Source organism: Telopea speciosissima, chromosome 10, assembly GCF_018873765.1.
Source record: "Telopea speciosissima isolate NSW1024214 ecotype Mountain lineage chromosome 10, Tspe_v1, whole genome shotgun sequence".
In the NCBI taxonomy this organism is placed as follows: domain Eukaryota; kingdom Viridiplantae; phylum Streptophyta; class Magnoliopsida; order Proteales; family Proteaceae; genus Telopea; species Telopea speciosissima.
Genome location: NC_057925.1, coordinates 31,582,004 through 31,606,447, shown reverse-complemented (window position 1 = coordinate 31,606,447; position 24,444 = coordinate 31,582,004). Strand labels below are relative to the sequence as shown.

Sequence of the window (24,444 nt, the reverse complement as noted above, 5' to 3'; positions counted from 1 at the left end):
CCCTTATTGTCAACTTGTGGAGGAGCTGTAGTACGTGAAGGACCAGTAGTAGAGGAACCAGTATTAAAAGGTTTGGGTGTTGGAAAATTTTTCTTCTTGTTGGTAGCAGGAGTGCCTAACCGTTGACCTGTACATGCCAATAATTCCTCAGCCTTAAGAGCTTTCTCAAAACAATCCCTCACAGTAAACACATCAGGAACACCAATACCCCTATTGATGTCATGCCTCAATCCCAACCGAAATCGAGATAACATCTTAATCTCATTCTCCCTAATGCCAATACAAGTGGAGAGTGAGTCTAACTGTTGCATATACTCAGCCACAGATAAATTCTCTTGGCGAAGTTCAACTTGTCCTCTAATTGTGCCCTGAAGGGCCTTGGAAAATATTTCTTACTCAAATCTTCCTTCATGTCAGCTCGTGTATTAGGTGCAGTGCCTTCATTCTCCATATCCCTTTCAGTAGTTCTGCTCCACTCACGGATAGATCCCACCAGTTTGGTATGTGCTAGTCTCATTTTTCTATCCTCAGGTAAATCATACCAGTCAAAGTAATCATCTAATATAGAATCAATCATCATAAAATATATGTGAATCATGTCGGCCATCATATTCCTTCAGCTCAAGCTTTGACCTTTTGTGTGTCACCATAACATCGGAAAGGGGCACCATTATCGGCATTAAAGTAAGATCTCACATGATCTTTAAAACTGATTCGATATTTTGGAGTTCTCTGACGTTCCCTGTCTACTCTGTCATCTCTGTTCCTTTCCCTATCTTCCCTATGCCTTCTGGAGGTCGGTGAACTTGAGATTGGACCTGATATCTATCCTCTTCCATTGGTAGATTGCTGTGCCTAACTGGAGTACCCTGTCGTTCCTCAGTTCACTGTATTCTATCACTCAACTGCTGGAACATCTCAATAACCTTTGCCATAGGGTCCGGTGTTGCTAGTAGCACTGTTTCTTTACCTTCAGCCATGACTTTGTGTGACACCCACCTCTAAACTGAGCCTATATGAACTTGTGTGATTTCAGGTTCTGGTTCACACCATGTATGCCTCAATGTTGTGGGCTTTATCAGCTAAGGATTCGAACCAATCTTCTAGTTCCTCGATGATGGATTCCGAAGAATCGGCTGATGTAGCTATTTTGGAACTTGGGGAAACGGATGGGACCTCGCATATATGTTTTGCATGCGATAAATGTTGGGTGGAGCAGATGCAAAAACTGTCAATCTATTAGGCCAGACCATAGGTAAGAACCTGTTAGTAATGTTTATATAAAACTAATGTATTATTTGTATAATATAGGCTGAAGTGTAATTTTCTCTTGTGGGACCCACGTATCTCGTCTGGTTTGAGTTGCCCGCATATCATCACGGCCGGGCTCTCATTTATGTCGTGGGATATCACTCCCGGGACTTGATTATAAGTCCTTCGTGGGTTAATTATCATTTAAACACTTAGAAGAATCAGATTTTACAAACTAATTCTAATATGGCCAAACCAAACAGACCTCAGTAGCCTTACCCGTATAAGGAAGACTTAGCCTAAGAATTCATTTCTAACTTAAACCAAAATTTGGTTTTGCTTTGGAGAAGAAGAGAAAAGAGGGAAAAAACTTAGAGAACTGACTATTGGAGAGAGAAGGTCTGGGAAAAGCTGGCCGGCTGAGATTGCTGCTGATCTCTGCTACTGAGTACCTCAGGTAGGCTGTTAAACCCTTACTAATTTGCCCAATTCTTCTTCTCCCTTGAAAATCTGCTGAGTTCATAACTCAGTTCACCCAAAAGCCTAGAAATTAGGGCAATTTGATGTAAACCCCTCAAACCCAACATGCATTTGGGTAGATTCATCCTAATTGAAGTTCCCTTCTACTTCCCTAAGCCAATTTGGGATTTGGGGCCTATGCATGGCCTTCTTCCTCTCTTTTTTGATTTCAGCTGGGTTTAGAACCCAGTCAAACCCAAAACTTAGCAATTACGCAAAATAGTGTAGAATCTCCAAACCATACAATCATTTAGGTTGATTTGACCCAAATATTATGTTCTTCACTCCCTTGAAGCCTTTTCATGATTTTGGTACAGTGTATGTCAAGATCCATGATAATAAACCCCAAACCCCTATTTTGTTTTGAGTATCGGATTCAGAGTCCGTGACCCCTGCAGTCGACCGGTTGGCCTGGTGTCTGAATCCGGTCCTCCCTGCTGTCCCTATTTTGTTCCCAAATGGTTAGGGCTTTTGCTTAGGTTTATCTTATGACCTAATTTATGTTGTGTATTGATAATTTAGGCTGTGTATCTTCTGTTGGTGAGGTTAAAGTGTGAGTTGGAACTCTCTTTTGGCTAGGTTGTTTCTCCAACTCCAGGTAAGGGATTTTGACCTTAATTTGTGGAGTGTTTCTTACTGTCTTTGCTTTTATGCTTGATGCATCTGTTCATACACCATGTTAGTTGTTAAGATTCATATATGTTTATAGTCTTTTCTTTTGCATTAGATGTATGCATGATGTTAGGATGCATTGCATACTGCATTTGCAAATGACATCATGTTAGAATGCATATGGCTAGGTTATCATAAATCCAATGTTACGACCCTTGCCAACAGGGGGTGAGGTGTTGGATAACCCGTGGTAGGTGTGAAGGGTAAATTCCGGAATGCCATTCACTGTCCCAGGTCTGAAGAGTACGTACCAGAATGAGAATAAACAGTAGGGTTAGCATTGAGGGTCCGCCGGGGTTTGATGTGTACATTCTGGAACTGGCGGGTCTTCACTATAGTAGAGTAGTATTCTCGAGTGACCGATATTTGGTTTGCGTTTTCGGGATCGAGGATATCATACCTACTATAGTAGCATTTATACCTTATGAGTCTAAGAACTGTTGCTAGATGCATACTTAGCTTTAAGACCATGCATCATGGACTATTTGCATCTGTTTGCATGTTTTCCCTTGCTAGGCTCAGTGGAGCCCATCCCTCAGTATACCTTTTATTTTAGACATGGCAGCTAGCGTGATGTTGATGGATGTAGAGCTAGATGGGCACAAAGATGTACGTGATGATGATAGCTGTACTTATTGGCTACTGCTTGAAGATGCTAGATGATGGGTTATGTTTTCATCAACTTATGATTTTTTTTTTGTAAGTTAATCTTGTTAGGTATTATGTATTTATAGAAGAATGATTGTAAAGCTTAGATCAACAGTATGGTTAAGTAAATACTTATGTTATCATTTAGTACTCTGCTACTTAAGTTCATAATAGGATTTTGTTCTTCCGTTGCATTCTCTGATTTTCATATAGTTCATTATGACTTTTAACTATCAGGTAGGCCATTGAACTGAAATCTTGGTGGTTTTGGGAATGTCTGTGGACATTCGGTCACATAACCCGGGCAAGTCTGGGCGGGGTGTCACACATTGATACCACTACATGTAGTGGTAGCTTTGAAAAGTCAAACTAGGAGCCAAACAACTAGGATCTGATCTGAATAGGTGAATTGGTTAGGTCAAAATGGAGTTTTGGTTAAATTAGGGTTAGGGTTTGACGTGGCTTATGTCAAGTTGATGTACGAGAGTCTATCAGTGAAGGTCCTGAGATGTTTTGATGGAGGGAAGTGTGTAAACTTGACTGGGCAGCAAGTTAGGTTTAGGGTTTCGGGTTTTTGAGAAGTGGAAATTGAGGGAATCTAGGGTTTAGGATGAGGGGATTCGGCTAGGGCTTGGATCAAATGTTCCTGCGTGTGTGAGTGAGGTTCAGTTAAAGTATGGGCAGAAACTCACGGTTGGTTTGGTCTGTGCAGGTTTTAGAGTTTATGGGAGATCATTTAAGTAGGTGGGATTTAAGGTTTTAATGGGAAGTTAGGTTTGGGCTTTGGATCAAGTGAAACTTGATGGTAGGAGAGTATTTGGTCAGAATTTGGGGTTTCGTGGATGAGTGAACAGGTCCGGTTTGATGGTTGGTGTAGTAAAAATGAAAATTAAAAAGGGGGATAGCTAGGGTTGGGATGTGAGAGGATTAGAAGAAGAATAAGGGGGATGGGGAATGCTTCTAACTCATTGTTGTTGCAGAGGTTCTCTGGCAGCAGCTTGTTGGAAGTTGAAACTTGAACTAAATTCAGATCTTGGACAGAAAACTTGAATGGAGTTTCAATAGAACCACACAGGCTTCACACCGCAAGGTGTCAATTGGATCAAACACCAATCCCACTAGCTTTGATTAGACACAAAGCAATTCTTCAAAGAAGAAACAATGTTGCAGAGCAGCAAGAGCAGTTTTTCAAAATTTAGAGGTAAGAAACCTGTCCACCGAATTTCTCTTTATTTATATTGGCCAAAGGGCCTTTTTCGTAGGAGTAGAAATCCTAGGTTGTGCCTAAATACAAAACACTCCCTCCTTGAAAAATCGTGGAGAGGTGGTGGGAATCCTAATAACAATTTAAAGATTCTAAGATTCTAAAAGAATATTCGAAAATAACTTAAATTGGGCCAGTGGTTCAACTGGTTCAATTTAAAACATAAAATAAAACTAAGTATGGGAGTCTAATATACATAGGCATCCCTACTAAACTACTCTTAACACTTGGACTACTTCGTGTTCTTCTTCTTGTGGATGTAGGGCTTCAGCTCTGCATCAGCAGATGCTCAAGACAATCATTTCTCATCTAGAACATCATATATGTAGTCCGAATAACATTGCATTCTGTTAAATGTATGATGGAAGGTTTCAGAACAACATCCTTGATTATTTGTTACAATTACACTGGGTGTCATTCATTTCCTTATATTTTGTTGAAACCATGCACTCCTTATTTATGGAAGACATTTCCCTTTCCTTCTTTGCAGATAAGAGACTTTCATATTGCTAAAAGGCAGGAAGATATTAGCTATTATGCTGGTTATGTGGGTGGGTTTATTTACATCAGTCATTTCATCTTATGTTAAAATACTGAAAGTTTGGGTCAGTTATTGTAATACTTTGTGTCATGATTCTAATCATACCTTTTTTTTTTTGTTGAAGGATGTGCATTTATGATTGGAAGAGCTTTGACTTCTGTTTTCTGGGGAATCATTGCTGATCGATATGGTAGAAAACCTGTAATAATGATAGGCACCATTACAATGTGAGTACTTATTGTCATTTGTTTTTCTGTTGATCTCACATTGTATTGTAAGAAGCTCGGTAGCATGTCATATAAGTTCTTTCATGAATTTCTCTATCACCATGTTAGGGTCATATTCAACACTCTCTTCGGCCTCAGTACAAGCTTTTGGATGGCTCTTTCTATGAGGTTCCTTCTTGGAAGCTTCAATGGTCTTTATGGTCCAATAAAGGTTTGGCCATTCTGTTATATTTTCGAGTTCTGACTTCTGACCTTATATTTTGCATTTATTTGTTGCTTCTGTTCTTAATTGTTTGCGCAATGCACTCTTAACATTACAATTTGATTGTATTCTAGGCATATGCTGCTGAAGTATGCCGTGAAGAATATCTGCCTTTGGGACAATCTCTTGTAAGGAAGTCCCTATCTCAATGTTTGCTGTTGATTCTTTGCTACCTCAGTGAGTGAATTATATTCAGTTTGAGCATTTCATTTCAGGTTAGCACAGCATGGGGCATAGGATTGATCATTGGTCCAGCTCTTGGAGGCTTCCTGTCTCAGGTACTTGTGGCATGTGGGGTTCATTTAGAAAGCAAAATTGATGTAGCACTGAAAGCCATAGAAGTTGCAGCAAATTAAGATGTTATTCATTTGTTAATATTTCCTTCACTTTTCTTTATGATATTGATATCGTTTGAAAGGTTCTTTTTTCCCTCTGTTCTGCGGAGACAGTCCTTTCCATTTTTGGCTGTCCCATATTCTTTGTCCATCTTTCAAATTAGTTAATAGATTTTTACAAATTTGAACGCTTGTTCCTTAAAGTATCAGGTATCGTATTGGAAAGGTGATTTTAAAAGACATATTTTATCGTATTGTATCGTATCGTATCAGAGGGACACAAGATACACTAACGATACTGATGTGGATCCGGGGATCCAAAACTCGAATCGGATCGATTATGGGCCCACCTGATTAAGATAGCTCAAATCTAAGATATAGTAGCACAATTTTAAATAACCAGAATTTTCTAAGGGTTAAATTGCTAGGTAAAGAAGATATGACTTTGAGAAAGAGAGAATGAGAGAATAGAAGTATTTTCATTGATAGGACTAAAATACCCTGAACTAGCTAACTCAATAAGAGCAGCAGTCTAATTCTAATAACTTAATAACTAAGCAAGCCCAAAAGGAGTAGAATACCCCCATGGTATTCTGGATTACATATTCCAACACTCCCCCTCAAGCTGGATTATACAAATAAGTAAAGAAAGAAGATCCAGCTTGAACTAATAACAAAAAAAAGAAAAAAAAAACTCCAACATTCCAATACTCCCCCCCAAGTTGGTGCGTATAAAGTACTAGTACCCAACCTGAACAAAATAGGAAGAAATAGAGTTGCAGCAGAGTTCAACTTGACAGATGAATGAAGCTCCCAAATAAACCTTCAAGAACTTGAAACAATTGATCTCCAAAACCTGGGCAGACTTGATCAGCAAACTTTCACCAATCTTCAATAGCTGTCCAGTGATGAATCTCAGATTGTCACAGTGACACAAAATCTTGAAGTGTAGAACTAGGGCAGCAAGTAGCGGAATAAACTGAATCAGGCAGCGGAAATAATCAACCCAACTTTAAATCCTCATATAGATAGGCAACAAATCCTCAAATAGGCAGGCAACAACCAAATATCTTCAATACTTTAATACTTCAATCTCCCCCTTACGGCAAACTCAACCCAATAACAAAGGGTACCCAATGGCAATGGTGGAAACACTGATCTTCTATGTTTTGCACCAAGTGTTCCTGCAAGTTTTGCTTCTGCAATGTCTATAAGTGTACTGTACATAATCTCTCCCTCATGTGTAGTAGTACACGTGGACATAACAGAGATGATGTATGAGATAGTGCAAAAGGATAACCCTCCAGAGTTCTCCAAAGGTGCTATGGGTAATGGAAAAGAGGAAGTAATGGCAAAGTAGATTGTACCATAAACTTCCAAAGTGGTTATTAGTAAATGTCAAAGTATGGTATGGGAGATGGGTAAGGAAAAAAAGCAGTGGGATAATGAACCATGGACAAAAACAAACCAACACAGTAATTTTTCAACCTTCTTCAATCGATCAAACTAACTCCAAAACACCAATCTCCAATGATCGGATTTGTTATAAGGAGAAGGCACCATTCTTCAAAACTTGATCGATCTTCACACAAGGAAGAACTAGTGTGCAAAATTCCAATCTATAAACTCCCATATGCTGAATAGAACTGATGAAGATATTTGGGCAGAATTGATGTAATAAGCTTCTAGAAAACTTGGATCAGTATTGAGTTAGTGAGCAATGCTAGGATTAAGCTTTCAGAGTAAACTGGATATAACTTGTAGAAAAGCTTCACACAACTGAATAGATTCGTAGTCGCAACCAATAAGCATGGAACACACTGTTGTAATCCCAAATAGAAACCAATCTCCAGGGTAGTAGATCCGACTCTTCAACAATGTGAAAGAAATTCGATCTCCAATAGTAGGATACTCAGTCTCAAGAACAGGGCAGCAGTAGTCCACATAAAGGTAGCAGTAACAGGTTAACCAGTCATGCTTACAGAACCCAATCAATAGAACCAGCAAATATAAGATAATAACTCAGCAGATCCAATAGTAAGTGATGCAGCCAGCCACATAGGAACTGGAAAATAAATAGGTTGATAGTTGGTGAAATCGAGCCATAAGAGTAAAACCTGAATTTTTTCAAAAATAAACTTCAAGAATGATGCTGTAATTTGGGTTGAATATTCCTTTGATGTTGATAAAAGTCCCCTAAAAAAATCAGCAAGATAGGACATCCCTTCCCCTAAGATCGATTAGACTCAGGGTTTTGTAAAATTCCCTGAAAGTTGAGATCGATTGTAGGGAAGGGGGCTTAAAAAAATAGATGATGACTTGTCAAAGTGATTATGTCTTGGCATAGATGCTGTCCACAGCTGCTTGAATGGATCTCCACTGCGAACACCCAATCTCTTGTAGGGTTTGAGACTTGATCTTCAAGTGGGAGAAACACCAAAAAATGTAGAAAAAATAGGGCAGCAGCTATCTTGTGTAGAAGAACTTCTTCAAGCCATGAATAATTGAAGTAAATTGCCTCTCTTGATAGTAGAAACACCTCTAAAAAACTCCAGAAGCAGCAGGTAACCCTAACCCAAAAAATCGATTAATGTTAGGGTTTTGAAAAACCCTGAAAAATAGAGATCGATTGGGGTAGGGGCCTTCTAGAAAACTTGGATAGGTGCAAGATTGAAGTCGAGTGGTCCTAGTAATGGAAGTAATCAGCCCTCTAAAAATCGGCAAAAGCTAAAACCTATAACCCTAAATTAGATTGGAGTCAGGATTTTGTCAGTATGACTCCGGGGAATAGTATAAGAGGACAAGGGGAGAGGAAGACGATGACACGAAAATGGAAGATGGGACAAAGAGACAAATTTGTTAATAGGGTACACAACTAATGTTTTTTGAGTGCAAGAGCGTGTACCTTTACGACGTGCAATAAGTAAGTTATCAATAACACCACTTAAGTCAGCAGGTACACGAGGACTAGGATCCGCACCAGAGGTGGACGATGGTTTAGGTAGGGATGGAGGTGGAGCAGTAACATCTGTACGGGGCTGCCCCAATGTCTTCTTGCGCTGATAAACCTGCAATGGTGGGGTAGGGATAGGAACAATGGAAGGAATGGGTGCAGGTTTAGTAGTAGCCCAAGAGTCCCCAAACAAGTTGGACTGAATAGAGAAATAGGAGGTGCCCTCAAAGGTCACATGAGCACTAACAAACTGTTTCTTGGTAACTAGGTCATAACACCGGTACCCTTTTTGAGTACAAGAGTAACCAAGAAAAACACACTTGGTAGACCGAGGTTCCAACTTACCACTTGGAGGATGAAGATTGTGGACAAAGTAAACGCAACAAAAAACCCAAGGAGGTAAATGGAAAGGAGACAAACCAGGAAACAAAACCAAAAAAGGACACTTATCGATAAGCACAGAGGTACATCGAATGAAAACGAAACTCTCTGCCTTATCAATATGGTGTAAGAATTTTCAGTTAGTCGGATGGGGAGAGTAGTTGCGGAATCATTTTTAATGGCCAAAAAACCGACTTAGTGAAATTGAATATTTGAAATTCAACAGATCCTCTGTTTTCTTCTTTTTTCTTTTTTTTTTTCTTTTCCTTGTGAAATAATCGAGATAAATGAATTTTTTACCATATAAAGAATTCTTTTCTTGTATTTCTTTCTTTTCTACAGATATGGATTTTACCAATCAGTAATAATAATGCCAGTGAAGTCATTGGATCCTTTTCCTTGTTCCAGAATCTCCTCCCTTCTTCCACTCCATTCCGAAGAGTAACTAGGACCAATTCAGTCACATTTTCATGTTCCAATTGAACACTTTCCATTTTGATTATTCTCAAAGCAGAAGATTATTCTTTTTACCAAACATATGCGGATCCAATCATGATCATATTATATGGCATATAATTAATCAAGAAACAAGTAGTGAGCATTGCATCACAACAAAAATGCTTAGGAACTTGCATATGAAACATAATTGCATGAGCTACCCCAAGTAAATGTCTATTTTTTCATTCCACTACTCCATTTTGTTGTGGAGTATAGGAACAACTAGTTTGATGAATCATCCTATAAGTAGCACAAAAGGAAGAGATCTCATTTTGAACAAATTCCAAAGCATTATCAAAACGAAAATTTTTTGATAGGCACTCCAAATTGAGTCTTTATTTCATTATAAAAATTTCGAAATACAGATAAAAACTCTGAACGATCCTTCAAGAGGTACAACCAAGTAGGACGAGAGTGGTCGTCCACAAAAGTAACAAAATACCGAAAACCATGCCTATTACTTACCCGACAAGGACCCCAAATATCTGAATGAACTAAAGAAAATAAAGACTGACTACGGGCCTCGGGTCGAGAGGGAAAAGAAGCACGATGATGCTTTCCAAACCCGCAGCCCTCACACTCTAACCTATCTAAAGACTTATATTGGGGAAACAGAGTTTTGATCCAAGACATGGACAAATGACCTAACTGACAATGCCACTGGAAAGGAGAAACTCCACCAACAGTGGTAGTAGTAGTAGAAGCAGAAGGGGCAGCAAAGGAGAAATAGTACAGTCCATCTTTCTCACACCCTCCACCAATCGTCTTCCTCATTTGAAGACCCTAAAAAAGACAGTGAGAAGAAAAAAATTTACTGAGCAATTAAGAGCTTTAGTCAATTGACTAACAGAAAGAAGACTTAATGGAAATTTAGGAACATGCAACACTGAGGAGAGAGAGATGTCAGGACTAAGAGAAACTGTACAATGACCAAAAACTGGTGTAAAAGTGCCATTCGCAAGAATTACAAGTGGTGAATGTGAACTAGAAGAAAATGAATTAAATAATGATGACTTTACCAGTCATATGGGTGGAAGCCCTTGAATCAATAATCCAGGGTGTAGAAGTGGTGGTAAGGAAAACAGGTGTACCTGCATGGGCTAAAGTAGCAGCGGAAGTGGAAACCCCAGAGGATGTAGAAGATCTCAAGACTCTGTATGCAACACATCAATTGATGAACCTCATCACGAAGGATGGAGGAAGAATCTCCTGAAGAGGGACCAGATTTAGTGTCACCGGTGGTTACAACATTAGAACCATCATTAGGAGCTGTATGATTGGCCTAGTCTTGGGCCCATTCTGGCTTTCCATGCTTGGCCAAGCAAGTTTCAATGGTGTGATTGGGTTTCCCACAATAAGAGCAGTGTCTATTAGCATGATCAGTATGCTGCTCACCAGAACTATGACCACCAGAACCATGGCTTCGACCAGCAGTGAATGCAGAATTTTCTTAGTGTTGGAATCAACCTTGGAAGGGGAAGCAATGCGCTGAAGTCTGGAATAGGTATCATTGAGAGTAGGAACTGATTCACCAGCAAGCAAGCAACCCTTTACTGACTTCAGATTAGAATTCAGACCAGCAAGAAATTTTGACACAAAATACTCATTCCTTTGACTTTAAGCTTCTCAACGTATACAGTAAGTGGCTGAAACACATTCAGCTCTTCAACTATATCTTTGATAGTACTGTAGATCCTGTAGAGACTTGTTAGATTGCTGAAATTGGAACAGCTTCTTATACAGGTCAGAGATTCGAGTCATACTCTTCTCTTGTGAATATGTCTCCTTCAAATCATCCCACACTCCCTTTGCTGTAGTGTGAAACATGACATTGGTAGTAATATCGGGCTCCATACTATTCCATAACCAAATTAGAATAATCGCATTGTCCTTGACCCATTAATTATAATCTTTAGAATCAGATGCAGGAGGACTTGAAGTAATATAACGGAGCTTATCCTTAACCATAATGCAAACTCGAACAGCTTGTGCCCAAAGCAAGTAATTGGAGTTGCCTTTGAGCTTGATAGAAGTAATCTGGACATAAACATTGTCCGTAGTATTCTTGTTCTCAGCCATGTCACAAGAAAAAAAATAGCAACTCCAAAAACATCGATAGCAAGTAATGTGATGACTAATCCAAAAAATCAATTTGGATTAAAGAAGTAATAAGAGCAGTCCAAATACACCAAAAAGAGGGCTGGAAAGCACAACCAGCAACAGGAAAGGCTCCACCACAATAAAGGGATTCCAGAAAACCAACCAGGAAGAAATCGACTTGTTAGGGTTTTGGTGACGTAGCCAAAATCGATGACATAAAATTGCAGAGCCAAGAAGACCAAAGTAGATTCAGCAACAATCAGCAACAATCAGCAACAAGGAGCCACGAATCCATAAGCTTCAAAAAAAAAAAAAAAAAAAAAAAAAAAAAAAGGTCAGCCAAAGGGGAGATCGATTTTATCACGGTTTTGCTAGAGATTGATCCATCAAGGTTGGAGCAGACTTCAATGTATATTGCAGTGAGCAGCAGTATCTTCGAGTAAAACCAGGTACAATACACTCCATATATGAAGGAAGGAGTGATTAATTCATAAGAGATGCAGCATTAGGTGGCTGCACACCACAAGGAGAATCAAAAAAGAGGAATCAGCAGAGAATGATTGGAGAAATTCTCAGATCTGATTACAAGAGTGCTCTGGTACCATGTTACAATATCAAAAACCTTGTAACCAGATTAGAGAGAGAGAAGAGAAGAGAAGAGAAGAAGAAACAAAGCTGTCCAAAGAGGAGAGGACAGCCTGAGGAAAGAATAGAATTACTTGCCGCAGGACCGCTCCCTCGTATATATATATATATATATATATATATAATATTTTTTTTGGGTGAATAATATGTATTACCTTACCCAAGGAGGGGGCTGGACAAAGAAAGAATATACAAAGTGAAAGTGGGGGGGGGGGGGGGAGAAACAGCCAACCTACACAGAGGTTGAAGGGAAAAGGGAGGGCAGATCAAGGCCCCAAAAACCGGCAATATGCCTATTCCTAGGGTTGTCCCTGACAGCGTAGAGATGAGCACGGCTGAGCTTGGAAGACACGTCAAAGGAGATGGCTTTCCAAATCAGGTCAAAAGAACGAGAGTTGGAAGTCCATCTCCTAAGATTGTGCTCCATCCAGATGTGGTGAATAGCAGCTCCAAAAACCAGCTTTCCAATGGTGTCACAAATCGAAGAACCTGAGAAAGATTTAACCAACCAAAGCCATTCTTGCTCAAAATTTAGGGGTCTCCTGTTGCGATTCCAGATGGAGGACAGGGCTTTTTTCCAGATAGTAGAGGTGAAGGGGCAGTCAAAGAAGAGGTGAGGGATGTCTTCAAGGCCATTCCAGCAAAGGGAGCAGGCAGGGGAGACAGGGATATGACGGTGGATAAGGAATGCTTGGGTGGGGAGGTAAAGGCGAAGGGTTCTCCAGGTAGTGAGGCTATGGCGAGGGATACGGCCTTTGAACCAGACTAGGCTATGCCAAGGCATGATGGGGCCGGTGGGTCTAATAAAGTTCCAGGCTGATCTGGTGCTGAAGAAGCCATTGGGGGAGGGCGACCAAATGAATCTATCACCAAGAGGGGGGGGGGGGAAGGGGGAAGGGAGGGGAGAGCAGGCCAAATCCGTGAAACAATGGAGGGATTGAGAAAGGGGGGGGGGAAGACCAGCAACCAGAGGAAATGAGGCAAGAAAGGGGGGCATTTTTGGGAAGATCAAAAGAGTAAATTGACCTGGGGCCAAGCACACTAAAAAGGACACCAAGGGGGTGCCAAGGGTCAAGCCAGAGGGAAATGGAGGATCCATTGGCAATGGAAGAAGAGATATCTCGAAGGGCCAATGGACGAAGAGCAAGGATCTTTCTCCAAATCCAAGAGGCATCAGAGGGGATGGGGACAGTCCAAATGGAGTTAGACTTGAGGAGATGAGAATAGACCCAGGTGACCCAGATGGAATCCTGATGGGAGGAGATTTTCCAGATAAGCTTGAGAATACCAGCAGTGTTGGAGTCTTTTATTCTCTGGATCCCAAGACCACCTTCGGATTTTGGGAGGCAAATGGACTTCCAGCTGACAGGATGGAGGAATCTAGAAGTGTCCGACCCTTTCCAGAGGAAAGCACAGAAGAGACGTTCCATCGCCTGGATAGTGGCTTTGGGAAGGCTGAAGATCCCACTCCAATAGATATAGGAAACTATCAGGACAAAGTGGACGCAAACAAGGCGACCCGCGTAGGAGAGGAGTTTGCTTTTCCATAGCTGGAGACGCTTGCGGATGTTGTCCAGCATGGGAGCACAATGGTGATTAGAGAGCCTGGCCGGAATGAGAGGAAGCCCAAGGTATTTGACAGGGAGGGAGCCGATGGAGAAGCCAGTGAGGGTAAGAAGGGAGTCCCGGTCCAGATCGGAGATGCCAGAGAAAAATTTTGGATTTAAGGAGGTTAATACGAAGGCCCGAGAGGGACTCTAAGAGGTGGAGAGAGTCCATTATAGCAGAGATGGAGGAGTGAGAGGCCTTAGAGAAGATCATCAGATCATCTGCAAAGGCGAGATGGGTAAGGTTGATGTGCTTGCATTTCGGCAGGGGGGAGATGAGGTGAAGATCGGTCTTGGATTGGATGCTGCGGGAGAGAACTTCCAGGGCGATGGAGAAGAGGAAAGGGGAGAGGGGGCATCCTTGGCGGATACCCACCTTAGAATGGAAGAAGCCAGCTGGAGAACCATTGACAAGAACTGAAAAGGAAGAGGTAGAGATGCAAGCATGGATCAAGCGAACAAAGGCGGGGGGAAAGCCCATTTGAGAGAGCACTCCGTAGATGAAATCCCACCGGAGGGAGTCAAAAGCTTTATGGAGGTCAATTTTCATGAGGGCAGCTGGAGAGTGAGATTTACGGTCAAATCCCCGCACGATCTCAGAGCAAAGGATAATGTTATCCGCAATCCTTCTCCCGACAATGAAAGCGGATTGGTTGGGGCTGACCAAAGAAGGGATAATCGCTTTGATTCTGTTGGCAAGGATTTTGGCTATGAATTTGTAGATGAGGTTGCAGAGGGAGATGGGTCTGAAGTCCGAAAGAGAGGATGCTCCCTCTTTTTTGGGAATGAGGCAAATGAAGGTTTGGTTGACTTGAGCCAGCTAGCTAAGCTTAAAGAAGAAGCTGCGGATGGCTTTGAGGAGGTCTCCTTTGATGGAGTCCCAGCAGCTAAGAAAGAACCCCATGCTGAAACCATCAAGGCCGGGAGCTTTATTGGATTTATGGGAGTGGATGGCCTTGATTATCTCCTCATCAGAGGGGATGCTGATGAGGGAATCCGCAACAAGGGGAGGGAGGAATTTGTTGATGAGGGCAGGGGGAATGGGGGTGGAAGGAAGAGGGGGGGGGATTGAACAAGTCAGAGAAGAAGGAGATAGTTGCAGTTTTGATGTTACTTACCGAGGTAAGGGTGGATCCATCAGGGGAATGGAGGAAGGTGATGGAATTAGAGTTGAGCCTTGCTTTCAGAGACCTATGGAAATAAGCAGAGTTTGAGTCTCCCAACTCCAACCACTTGATGCGGGATTTTTGACGTAGGAAACTTTCCTCCAAGGAGGAGAGAGAGAACAGCTCCTCAGAAAGGAGTTTCTCCTCAGAGGTAAGGAGGGGATTGAGGGGGTCAGATTGAAGTCTAGCTTGGACGGAAGAGAGATTGGATTTGCAGCAAGAGAGCCTGGAATTAATATTGCCAAAGGAGGAGATATTCCAGCTTTTGAGGGCAGCTTTGGTATTGCGGAGCTTCCTGGTCAGAGCAATGAGGGGGAGGGAGGGAGAGGAGACCGGGGTGCGCCAGGCCTTGAGGACGGTGGGAAGCAAAAGATGGTGGGAGGTCCATATGTCGAAGAATTTGAAAGGCTTAGGACTGAAGGAGGAATAGGGGTGGATAAGGATATGGTAGGGGCAGTGGTCAGAAAGGCCCTGGAGGAGGAAGTTGGCAAGGGAGTGGGGAAAGGAGGAGAGCCAAGCCTCATTAAAGAAAAAACGATCCAGCTTGCAGGCGATGCGATCAGGACCAACATGCTTGTTGTTCCAAGTAAGGGGGGAACCGGTCCAACGAAGGTCCTCAATGCCTAACTCTTCTAGACAATCATTGAAAGCAAGGATAGAGGAAGGATCGATGGGTCTACCTCCCAATTTTTCTTCTTAGGTTCGCACCACATTGAAGTCTCCACCTAAACCCCAGGGGGTGGAGTCCATGGAGGAGTTAAGGAGGGAGAGATCCAACCAGAGAGAGGAACGGTTAGCAGCATGGTTGCAGGTATAAACAATTGTTAGGAAGAGGGTGGTGTGGGAATTGGGGAGGGAGAGATTGAGATGGAGGAATTGGGTGGAAGAATGGGAAAGAGAGATGGTGACTTTGGACGGGTCCCAGAGGAACCAGATCCAACCGAGAGGAGAGTGATTGTAGTTAGAGAGAAGGGACCAAGAGGGGGCAATAGAGGCAGCAATGCGGGCTGCATTATCGTGCAGAACACGGGTCTCAAGGAGGGCACAAAAGGAGGAGTGGGAGGAATTAATGAGAAAACGGATTTCTTGATGGTTGGCCAGGGAGTTAAGACCCCGGACGTTCTAAATGAGGTCGGTAGACATGGACACTAGGAGGGGAAAGGCAAAGAGCTCACCGGAGGGGTGCTGCGATAGCGACGCCGAAAGAAGACTAAAGCCGGGTCTCGGACGAGAGGCCTGCGAGGGGGGGGAGGGGAGAGCGAGTAAAACCGGGGGGGGATGAAGGGGAGGGGGTGAAGGGGGGGGATCAAGGGGAGGGGGTGAAGGGGGGGGATCATAGGGAGGGGGATTCAGAAGGGAGGGGGAGGAGATGGACCGCGTGAGGGATTGAGAGGGAGGGTTAGGGAAAAGTTTATGATAAAGGTGGGCTGGAGGTTGAAAAATGGGCAGCTTATAGGTGAAGAAAGACTGGGCTTGGGTTGAGGGGGGTACGATTGAGGGGGGTTGGGTAGAGATGGGCTGGGCAGAAAAGGGCTGGATAGGGGATGGGAGGGTTAAAAGGGGGAGAGAGGATAGGAGGGGCTGTGATGGGCTAGGGGAAGAGGTACGGGCCTGGCAGTTGGGCCAAACAGGTGGATGGGTCAAGGGGTATTTTAACGGACAGGGCCCAGGACAAGAGGAGGGAACATGGGCCGAAGAAAAAGGCCCAAAAGGGTCATTAAAACAGTTGGACGGGAGGGCCATGGGGGGGAGGGAGCCGGGGGTAAAATGGTAAAAGGGGTGGTGGAAGAAGGGGGAGTGGTGAAATTGGAAGAAGGGGGGAAAAAGTGGAAAAGCTGGGGGAGTGGAAGGGGACAAAAGGGGGTGGGGGTTCAAAAAAGAAAAAGAATCAGACGAGGATGCAAAGGGGGAAGCTTCATCGCGAAAATGGCAAAGGTTGGTGGTCTTCGTCAGGGCAGCGACACGAACATCTGCAGGAGGGGTTAGCTCGTTTTGGGGATTGCAAGACAACCCAGATGTGGTAGGTGAGCCAGTTTCCCTTCCAAGCTCAGTGCAGAGGTGCAAGGACTGCCTCGGCGAAGTCTCGATGACCTTTTCAAGGGAGCAGGCTCAAGCAGATGGGACGAAGACAAGGCTTGAGGGACCTCGGTAGCAGGGCCATGGGCGACGGTTGTCGTAGGTAGAGGCAACAAAGGCGGAGGACCTTCGACGGAGTTGACGTTGTTGATGGTGGCCTCGATAGCGGAGGAGCCGCGATTGCGATTGCTGGGGCGGCCACGGCGGCGATGGAGTCTGAAAGATTTGCGACCTCTAGTCTCCTAGATAAGAGGGCCAGGCGTTGATGCTGTTTTCTCCGATGGAGTCGGAGCAGGCAGAGCTTGAGAGGAAGAGGCTTCAAAGCTGTTCCCGCTGGGAAGGGCCGGGTCCTCAGTGGGTATAACGGAAGTAATATTCTCCGGCGCAGTCGAGTCAGAACGAGGCTGCGAAGCTTCAGGAGCAAGAGCCGCTGAGGCCAGAGGCATCAAAGCAGGGCAAGCCGAGTTGGAGTGACCAAAGATTTTGCAGAGCTGACAATGGGGGGGTATCCAGTCGTACTTCACAGGCTGTTCGAACCAAAATCCATCCTCTTCCTTGATACTGATGGACGAAGGAGGAGGAGAATTTGCTGAGATGTCCACACAAATCCTGGAGAACGAGAGTCGATTTTGTTTAAGGGTACGCAAGTCAGTGCGAAGGGGAGTGCCAATAACGGAGCCTATGCGACTGAGACTCTTTTGGGTCTAGTATTGCAGGGGAAGCCCAGGGAGGTTAACCCATAAGGGAATGGTGTTGAGGTCGACCTTGTGGAGCAGGAGGTGGGGCTGCCAGTGCCTAGGGAAAATCGGCTTGGAACCAACCATCCAAGGGGCTCCGTCCAATGCAAGAGACTTAGCATCATCAGAGAAGAACTTGAAGAGAAACACACTAGAATCGAGGAGATGGATTTTAAGCAATCCAGCAGCTTTCCATTGCTTGATGAGAGAAGCTCGGACAATGTTAAAGGAAGGTCGGGCGCCTAAGAAGTGTCCAACCAGATAAGAGGACCATTTGGAGAGCTCGGGAGATAATGGATTTGGGGCAGAGGGCAAAAGGCACTCCATTCTCGGTGAAAGGTTTGGAATAGTGAAGTGAGGTGTCGAGAGAGGGGGGGTGATTGCTGAAGCAGGGAAGACCAGGTTTTGGGGTCGGGGGCAGAAACAGGTATGGGGAGATTGTTGGATGGAGGGGCAAAGGGGGAGGGGGGTGGCGGCAGGGTTGGGGAAGAAGCAAGTGGAGGAGGGCATGGGTCGCCCGGGAGGGATGTCGGGAACAGTAGAGGGGGGTGGCGGCGAAGGGATGGAGGGAGTAGGGGAGGGATTTATGGCAAAATCCTATTCATTTTGTACCCCATATTACTGTTCACATGAACAGTGTCACAGCCCATAAGACCAATTTTCCCCTAGAAACTCAACAGGTTCAATACAGATAAACCAGGTTTGATGGACACATATCCAACATGGATGATATTCTATCTCAAAATGTGTATGTGCTTGAGTTCCTTCAAGTTCTATGGTTTGCTCCCTTGATAGAATTTTTTTCTGAGTACTGGGAAGGAGTTTTTTGGATAGAGTGTGCACTCCCCATTTGGTTTGGAAATCCAACCAATTTTTCTAGGTGTATTCATACATCATGTTGGAGGTTAGTGGACCTATGGAAGCTTCGGCTGGTGGTTTGAGTGGTACCAACCCCACTCTAGTTGCATTTGAAAATTCCAACACTCAGATATCCATTGTGAAGTTGGACAATACCAACTACTTGGATTGTTCACACTCAATGAAGTTATCCCTGCAAAGGCGGGGGAAGTTAGGGTACATTAGTGGCATGGAAAGAGAACTCGGTCGAAACCAACTGAAACCACCGAGATATCTCGGTTTCACAAGAAACCGAGACGAGTTAAGGTGGGAGTTTAAAAAGTATAGGGTTACGGTTGGTTTCGACTGGTTTTCGGTCGAAATTGGTCGAAACCGGTTGAACCAACCCAAATTGGCATATAAAAAAGGACAGGTTTTGATCAAAACTTGCCATTTCTCGCAAGTTTTGATTGAAACATACAGTGTCGCAGTGGTTTCGAAGTGGTTTCGACACAAAGAGTAGGACTTTGGCTCAAAAGTGTGTAATTCTTCAAAAGGTTTCTTCGTTTGGAGAATCTACAAGCTACATCAACTCTCTTAATCCGTCATATGCTGGGTATGGACCGTATGGTGGATATGCTGGTAGACCATCCTTCAAGAGCACCGGTTCATTTGCATGTGGGAGTAATCATGATACATCTGCTGCTACATATGGATATGGGGATGGGTCAGGTGTTGGGTCATCCTTTGTCGACAGTATCTTCGGGTAGCCATCCCACCCATGTGTGTCAGCTCCAACTTCTTACAGTCACGGTGAGACCTTTCCTAGGTTGGGAAATCTTATACAAGTTGATGATGGGGCTTATAGATGGGCAGTTATGGACTATCAGAACAATTGGGCCCAAAGCATGTCATGGGATACATATGTGGTACATTCAGAGGAACGGCTTCGAAACATTCAGTGGTACGCACCTTGTGGATTGGACCCAACAAGAAGCTCCGCATGGAATTGAGAAAGGACTACCTTAATGTTATATTTGGATAACATGTATTATTCAGTGTTCTTGCACTTTAACGCTATCTGAACGAAGTATTTATAATACCAGGTTTAGTGTATCCTTCAGCGTATTTTATTTTATTTTTAACCCGAACCTTATTTGGGACCCGGGCCAGCCCCTAGTATTTTATTAATGATCCAATGAAATAATAAAGAATACATGGGGGGACAGACCACCTTACCCCAACCCGAATAGGAAAGACATTCAAGACTTCTACACAAAACCAAGCCATACAAATATTAACAATATGTGTGCTATTGCCGGAGGATGGGCAGCCCAACCCTATCCTCCCTAAGAATCCCTTGGAACGATCCTGAAGGGAGGGAACCATGTTGGAACTTCGCCAACGAACCAGAATCACAGGTAAGATTTGCCAGCTAATCCGCCACCCTGTTACTTGCACAAAATGCAAAGGACAGCAAGGCCTTGGTGGAGGACATAAGGTCCATGATCTCCTGGATCCAGTACTAACCTTTCCACATCCCACACCTCTTTCCGTTCACCATTCTGACCGTAGCCTTAGAGTCGGAGTTGACCACCTGGTCCCTTAGACCAAGCTCCTGATAAAGAGCTAAACCATCCCTCAAAGCAATTGTTGAGAAGTACTGTTCATGTGACACTGTTCACGTAAACAGTGATTTGGTTGATATGTGTATCTTCTATTTTCCTAGTCCTAGTTGGAGTCCTAGTTTCTAATTATGTCAAGTCCTAATTCTACTGTGAGTTGTTAGTCTTAGTTTCAGTTTGAGTTGTTAGTTCTAGTTCTTTTCCTATTGTAACTTGGAATCCTATCATGATTAGGAATTCCCCTTTCTATTTGTAATTTCCCCTTTATTATAAATAGAGGGGCTTTCCTATCAATAAAGACAACAAGTTATTATTCTCTCATTCTCTCTTTTTTCTCTTCTCTCAAGTTACTGGTTACAGGTCCTAGGTTTTCTACATGGTATCAGAGCTAGGCAACCAGTGACTGATTCTCTCCAAGATTGCTATTTTGAGAGTCGATTTGAATTTCTGGTTTGAAGAAGAAAACCCTAGTTCATAGAAAAAGAAGAACTAGAGTTTCATGTACTCAATTCATTTATTCGATTCAAAACTCTACATCAGATTTCGAATCTGATTTACGCTCTTCGATGAGTTGCGATTAAATACTGATTTGTTGATCGATTAATGAAGAACCTGGTTCCGGGCTGTAGATGCTTCTGAAGAACCTGCTTTCGTTGAAGGTGCAATCCCTTTTTGACGGTGATCGAGGGCTGGAGTTCAGGACCTGCCCTATTTTTGCTCGTTCTCTTTGCTTATCGTGAGGAAGATCTCTCGATTTTCTGGTTTTCGTCTTCTTGAGTGTTGCTTGGCTTAGTTGTTGGATGGGCTCTTGTTCTCCGATGTTGGCTATTGATTTACGGTGGTATCGATTCTTTCTTGGTATTTTGTTGTTGCTTGTTCGATTGAAGTCGTTCTTCCACGGAGTCAAATATTTATCGCTGCTGTTCCCCTACCGCCAGATTGGAGTTGCAGGTTGAAGTTGCAGCTTTTGTTCCGCCTCCTCCTTTCCCTGCTTTCTGATCTGAGTTTTTGGAGATTGCATTAATTTTCTCCATGAGCTGTTGCTGTTTCTGATCGAAGAATCAGTTGGCTGCTGGTTCTCGTTTTCCTCTGTGGCTCGTTTTCCTCTTGTGGTTGGTTCTTTCTCCCATCGTGAGGTTGAACTGTTGAAGACAGTGTTATATTGTTTTTGGCTGGTTGCGTGAGGAAGACATCCAATATCTCAAAGTGGGTTTCCTTTTATGAGTTGGTTTCCTTTTTGGTTACTCTACTTTATTCTTAGCGTTTTATTTTATTCTTTAAGTTCCCTTTTATGCCCTTATCATCTTTTCTTATCTACCTTTGTCCTTATTTTACTCCTCATTCCAACATTACCCTTTTGCCTTGGGTGGTATTTGTAAGTAGATTTCATCTAAATTATCTACCCAAGAGCCCCTTGACAATTCTGGTTATTTACAAGATTGCCACTCTCCATAGCCATTATTTTACTTATTGCATCCCATTGCTTTTTGTTTACCAAAAAGGCCCGAGCAAAATTCTGGTTATTTAAGGAACTGCCATTATCTTTTAATACATTCCCCTATTTGACTACCCAATTGACCCTTGAAAATTCTGGTTTATTACCAGTTTGCCCTTAGGCTTGGATTGTATTTAAAAGTGGATTTCCACCAAATTACAGTCATGCCATCTTTTTTTTTTCCAACACCGTTCCCTTTCAATAATTCTAATTCCCTTCATATCCCAAAACATACCTTTGGCCTATACCCATAACACCTTTGGAAACTTTTGGTAAATTACAATTTTGTCATTCCTTCCTTTTTAATTACCCATAGCACTTTTAGAAAATTCTGGAATATTATGTTTTTGCCCTATCTTTTACATTATCTCTGTTATGTCCACGTGTACTACACGTGAGGGGGGGATTATGTACAGTACACTTGCAGACATTGTAGAAGCAGAACTTGGAGGAACACTTGGTGCAAAGCATAGACGATCAGAGTTTTCACCATTGCCAATAGGTATCTACTTTGTTATTGGGTTGAGTCTGCCGTAAGGGGAAGATTGAAGTATTGAAATATTGAAGATATTTGGTGATTGCCTATTTGAGGACTTTCGATTGGGTTGGTACAGTTTTTTTCCGCTGCCTGATTCAGTTTGTTTTTGCTACTTGCTGCTCTAGTTATTTCACTTCAAGATTCTAAGTCACTATGACAATCTGAGATTCATCACTGGATAGCTATTGAAGATCGTTGAAAGCTGCCTTTTTTGGAAGACATTCCAGTCCCGGTTTGCTGATCATGTCTGTCAAAGTTTTGAAGATCTATTTTTTTAAGTTCTTGAAGGTTTATTTGGGAGCTGCATTCATATGTCAAGCTGGATTCTACTACAACTTAGTTTTTTTCATTTTGTTCAAGTTGGGCATTAGTACCTTGTATACGCCAACTTGAGGGGGAGTGTTAGCATTATTAGGAGTTCTTTTTTCTTTAGTTCAAGCTGGATCTTCTTTCTTTACTTATTTGTATAATCCAGCTTGAGGGGGAGTGTTGAGAAGTACTGTTCACGTGACACTGTTCACGTGAACAGTGATTTGGTTGGTATGTGTATCTTCTATTTTCCTAGTCCTAGTTGGAGTCCTAGTTTCAAATTATGTTAAGTCCTAATTCTATTGTGAGTTGTTAGTCTTAGTTTCAGTTTGAGTTGTTAGTTCTAGTTCTTTTCCTATTGTAACTTGGAATCCTATCATGATTAAGAATTCCTAATCTGATTAGGAGTTCCCCTTTCTATTTGTAATTTCCCCTCTATTATAAATAGAGGGGCTTTCCTATCAATAAAGACAACAAGTCATTATTCTCTCATTCTCTCTTTTTTCTCTTCTCTCAAGTTACTGGTTACAGGTCCTAGGTTTTCTACAGCTCTTAACTCCGCAATCAAGTTAGTGCAAAGGCCATAGTAGTTAGAGAAGGCAGCAATAACTACACCATCGGGGCCCCTAATGATGCCTCCACCCCCGCCAAGTCCTGGGTTTCCTCTACATGCACCATCCACATTCAGCTTCACCGTAACAAAAGGGGGGCACCAATACACTGGTATAGGCCGTGGCGGCTTAGGGGCTAGAGCTTGAAGCCCAAGGCACTGAAGAATCGAAATGTCCGTTGCCGATCCCCCCTTGCCCACCTTGGTGGGGAGTGGTGCCTCCATAACCCAGGTCCTAATCTGCTCAATAATTGTTCCAGCGGTACGTCGATGCTCCCTATGCCTTTTGTTGTTCCTCTCTTTCCAAAGCTCCCAGCATATAAAGGAAGGTAGGATTCCTGTGATGTAGGCACTAAGACTTCTGCAATTCGCCAAACTGTGCCACTGTGAAAGTCTTCCTCTGATATCCTGAGTGGGAAAGGCGTCAATGTCAAAAATGCCAGCGAAATGATCCCAAACCTTGGATGCCGTACCACCAGTCACCAGGCAGTGATTAGAAGTTTCCCTCTGAGGGTTCCCACAACAGTTGCATTTCGAGGCCAAAGGGTTGCCCACCAGCATAAGGGAGTCGTCCGTGGGAATCTTCCCATTAAGGAGCTGCCAAGAGAAGAATGCCACCTTCAAGGGGACCGACTGGTTCCATATCCACCTAGAGTAAGGGGTCACAGGAGAGACACTCCTTACCTCCTTCCATGCAGCCTTTGTTGTGAACCCTCCACTACTAGAAGGAGTCCATGCCAACACATCATTCCTTGCCGAGAGGGCGAAACCTGCCAGCGTTTCCCTGATAACAGCCGAGTCAATGTGATCCACAATGTCCTGATTCCAAAGCCCATTCGCGTCCACGGCCTCCCTGACCCGTAGGTCAAGATCCACCAGCAACCCATTGTCAACATGATCAATTAGCGGGCCTGCACATGTCCAATTATCCAACCAGAAGAGAACATCCCCAGACCCCAACAGCCACCTTGACCTGTCAAGCAAAAAACCTTTATGGCCCAGAGTACGGCGCCAAGACTTTGACCCAGCACCATAAGACTCAACCAGAGAAATGTGGAGATTTTTAAAGAATTTCGCCTTGAACAAGTCACTCCACAGAGTCCGCTTGGAGAGCACCCTCCAAAGTCCTTTAAGCTAAGAGAGAGGTC

General features: G+C 43.2%; 1 protein-coding gene across 2 annotated transcripts in view; it reads left to right on the top strand.

Annotated features, from left to right (window-relative positions):
• Positions 1-24,444, top strand: part of LOC122643963 (protein ZINC INDUCED FACILITATOR-LIKE 1-like) — a 127,646-nt gene that overhangs the window by 22,885 nt on the left and 80,317 nt on the right. For both annotated transcript variants that reach the window (XM_043837543.1, XM_043837544.1), the window contains exons 3-7: positions 4,845-4,905; positions 5,020-5,122; positions 5,231-5,333; positions 5,459-5,512; positions 5,600-5,662. In XM_043837543.1, the coding sequence (XP_043693478.1) occupies positions 4,845-4,905; positions 5,020-5,122; positions 5,231-5,333; positions 5,459-5,512; positions 5,600-5,662 (384 nt within the window). The remainder of the gene's footprint in view (positions 1-4,844; positions 4,906-5,019; positions 5,123-5,230; positions 5,334-5,458; positions 5,513-5,599; positions 5,663-24,444) is intronic.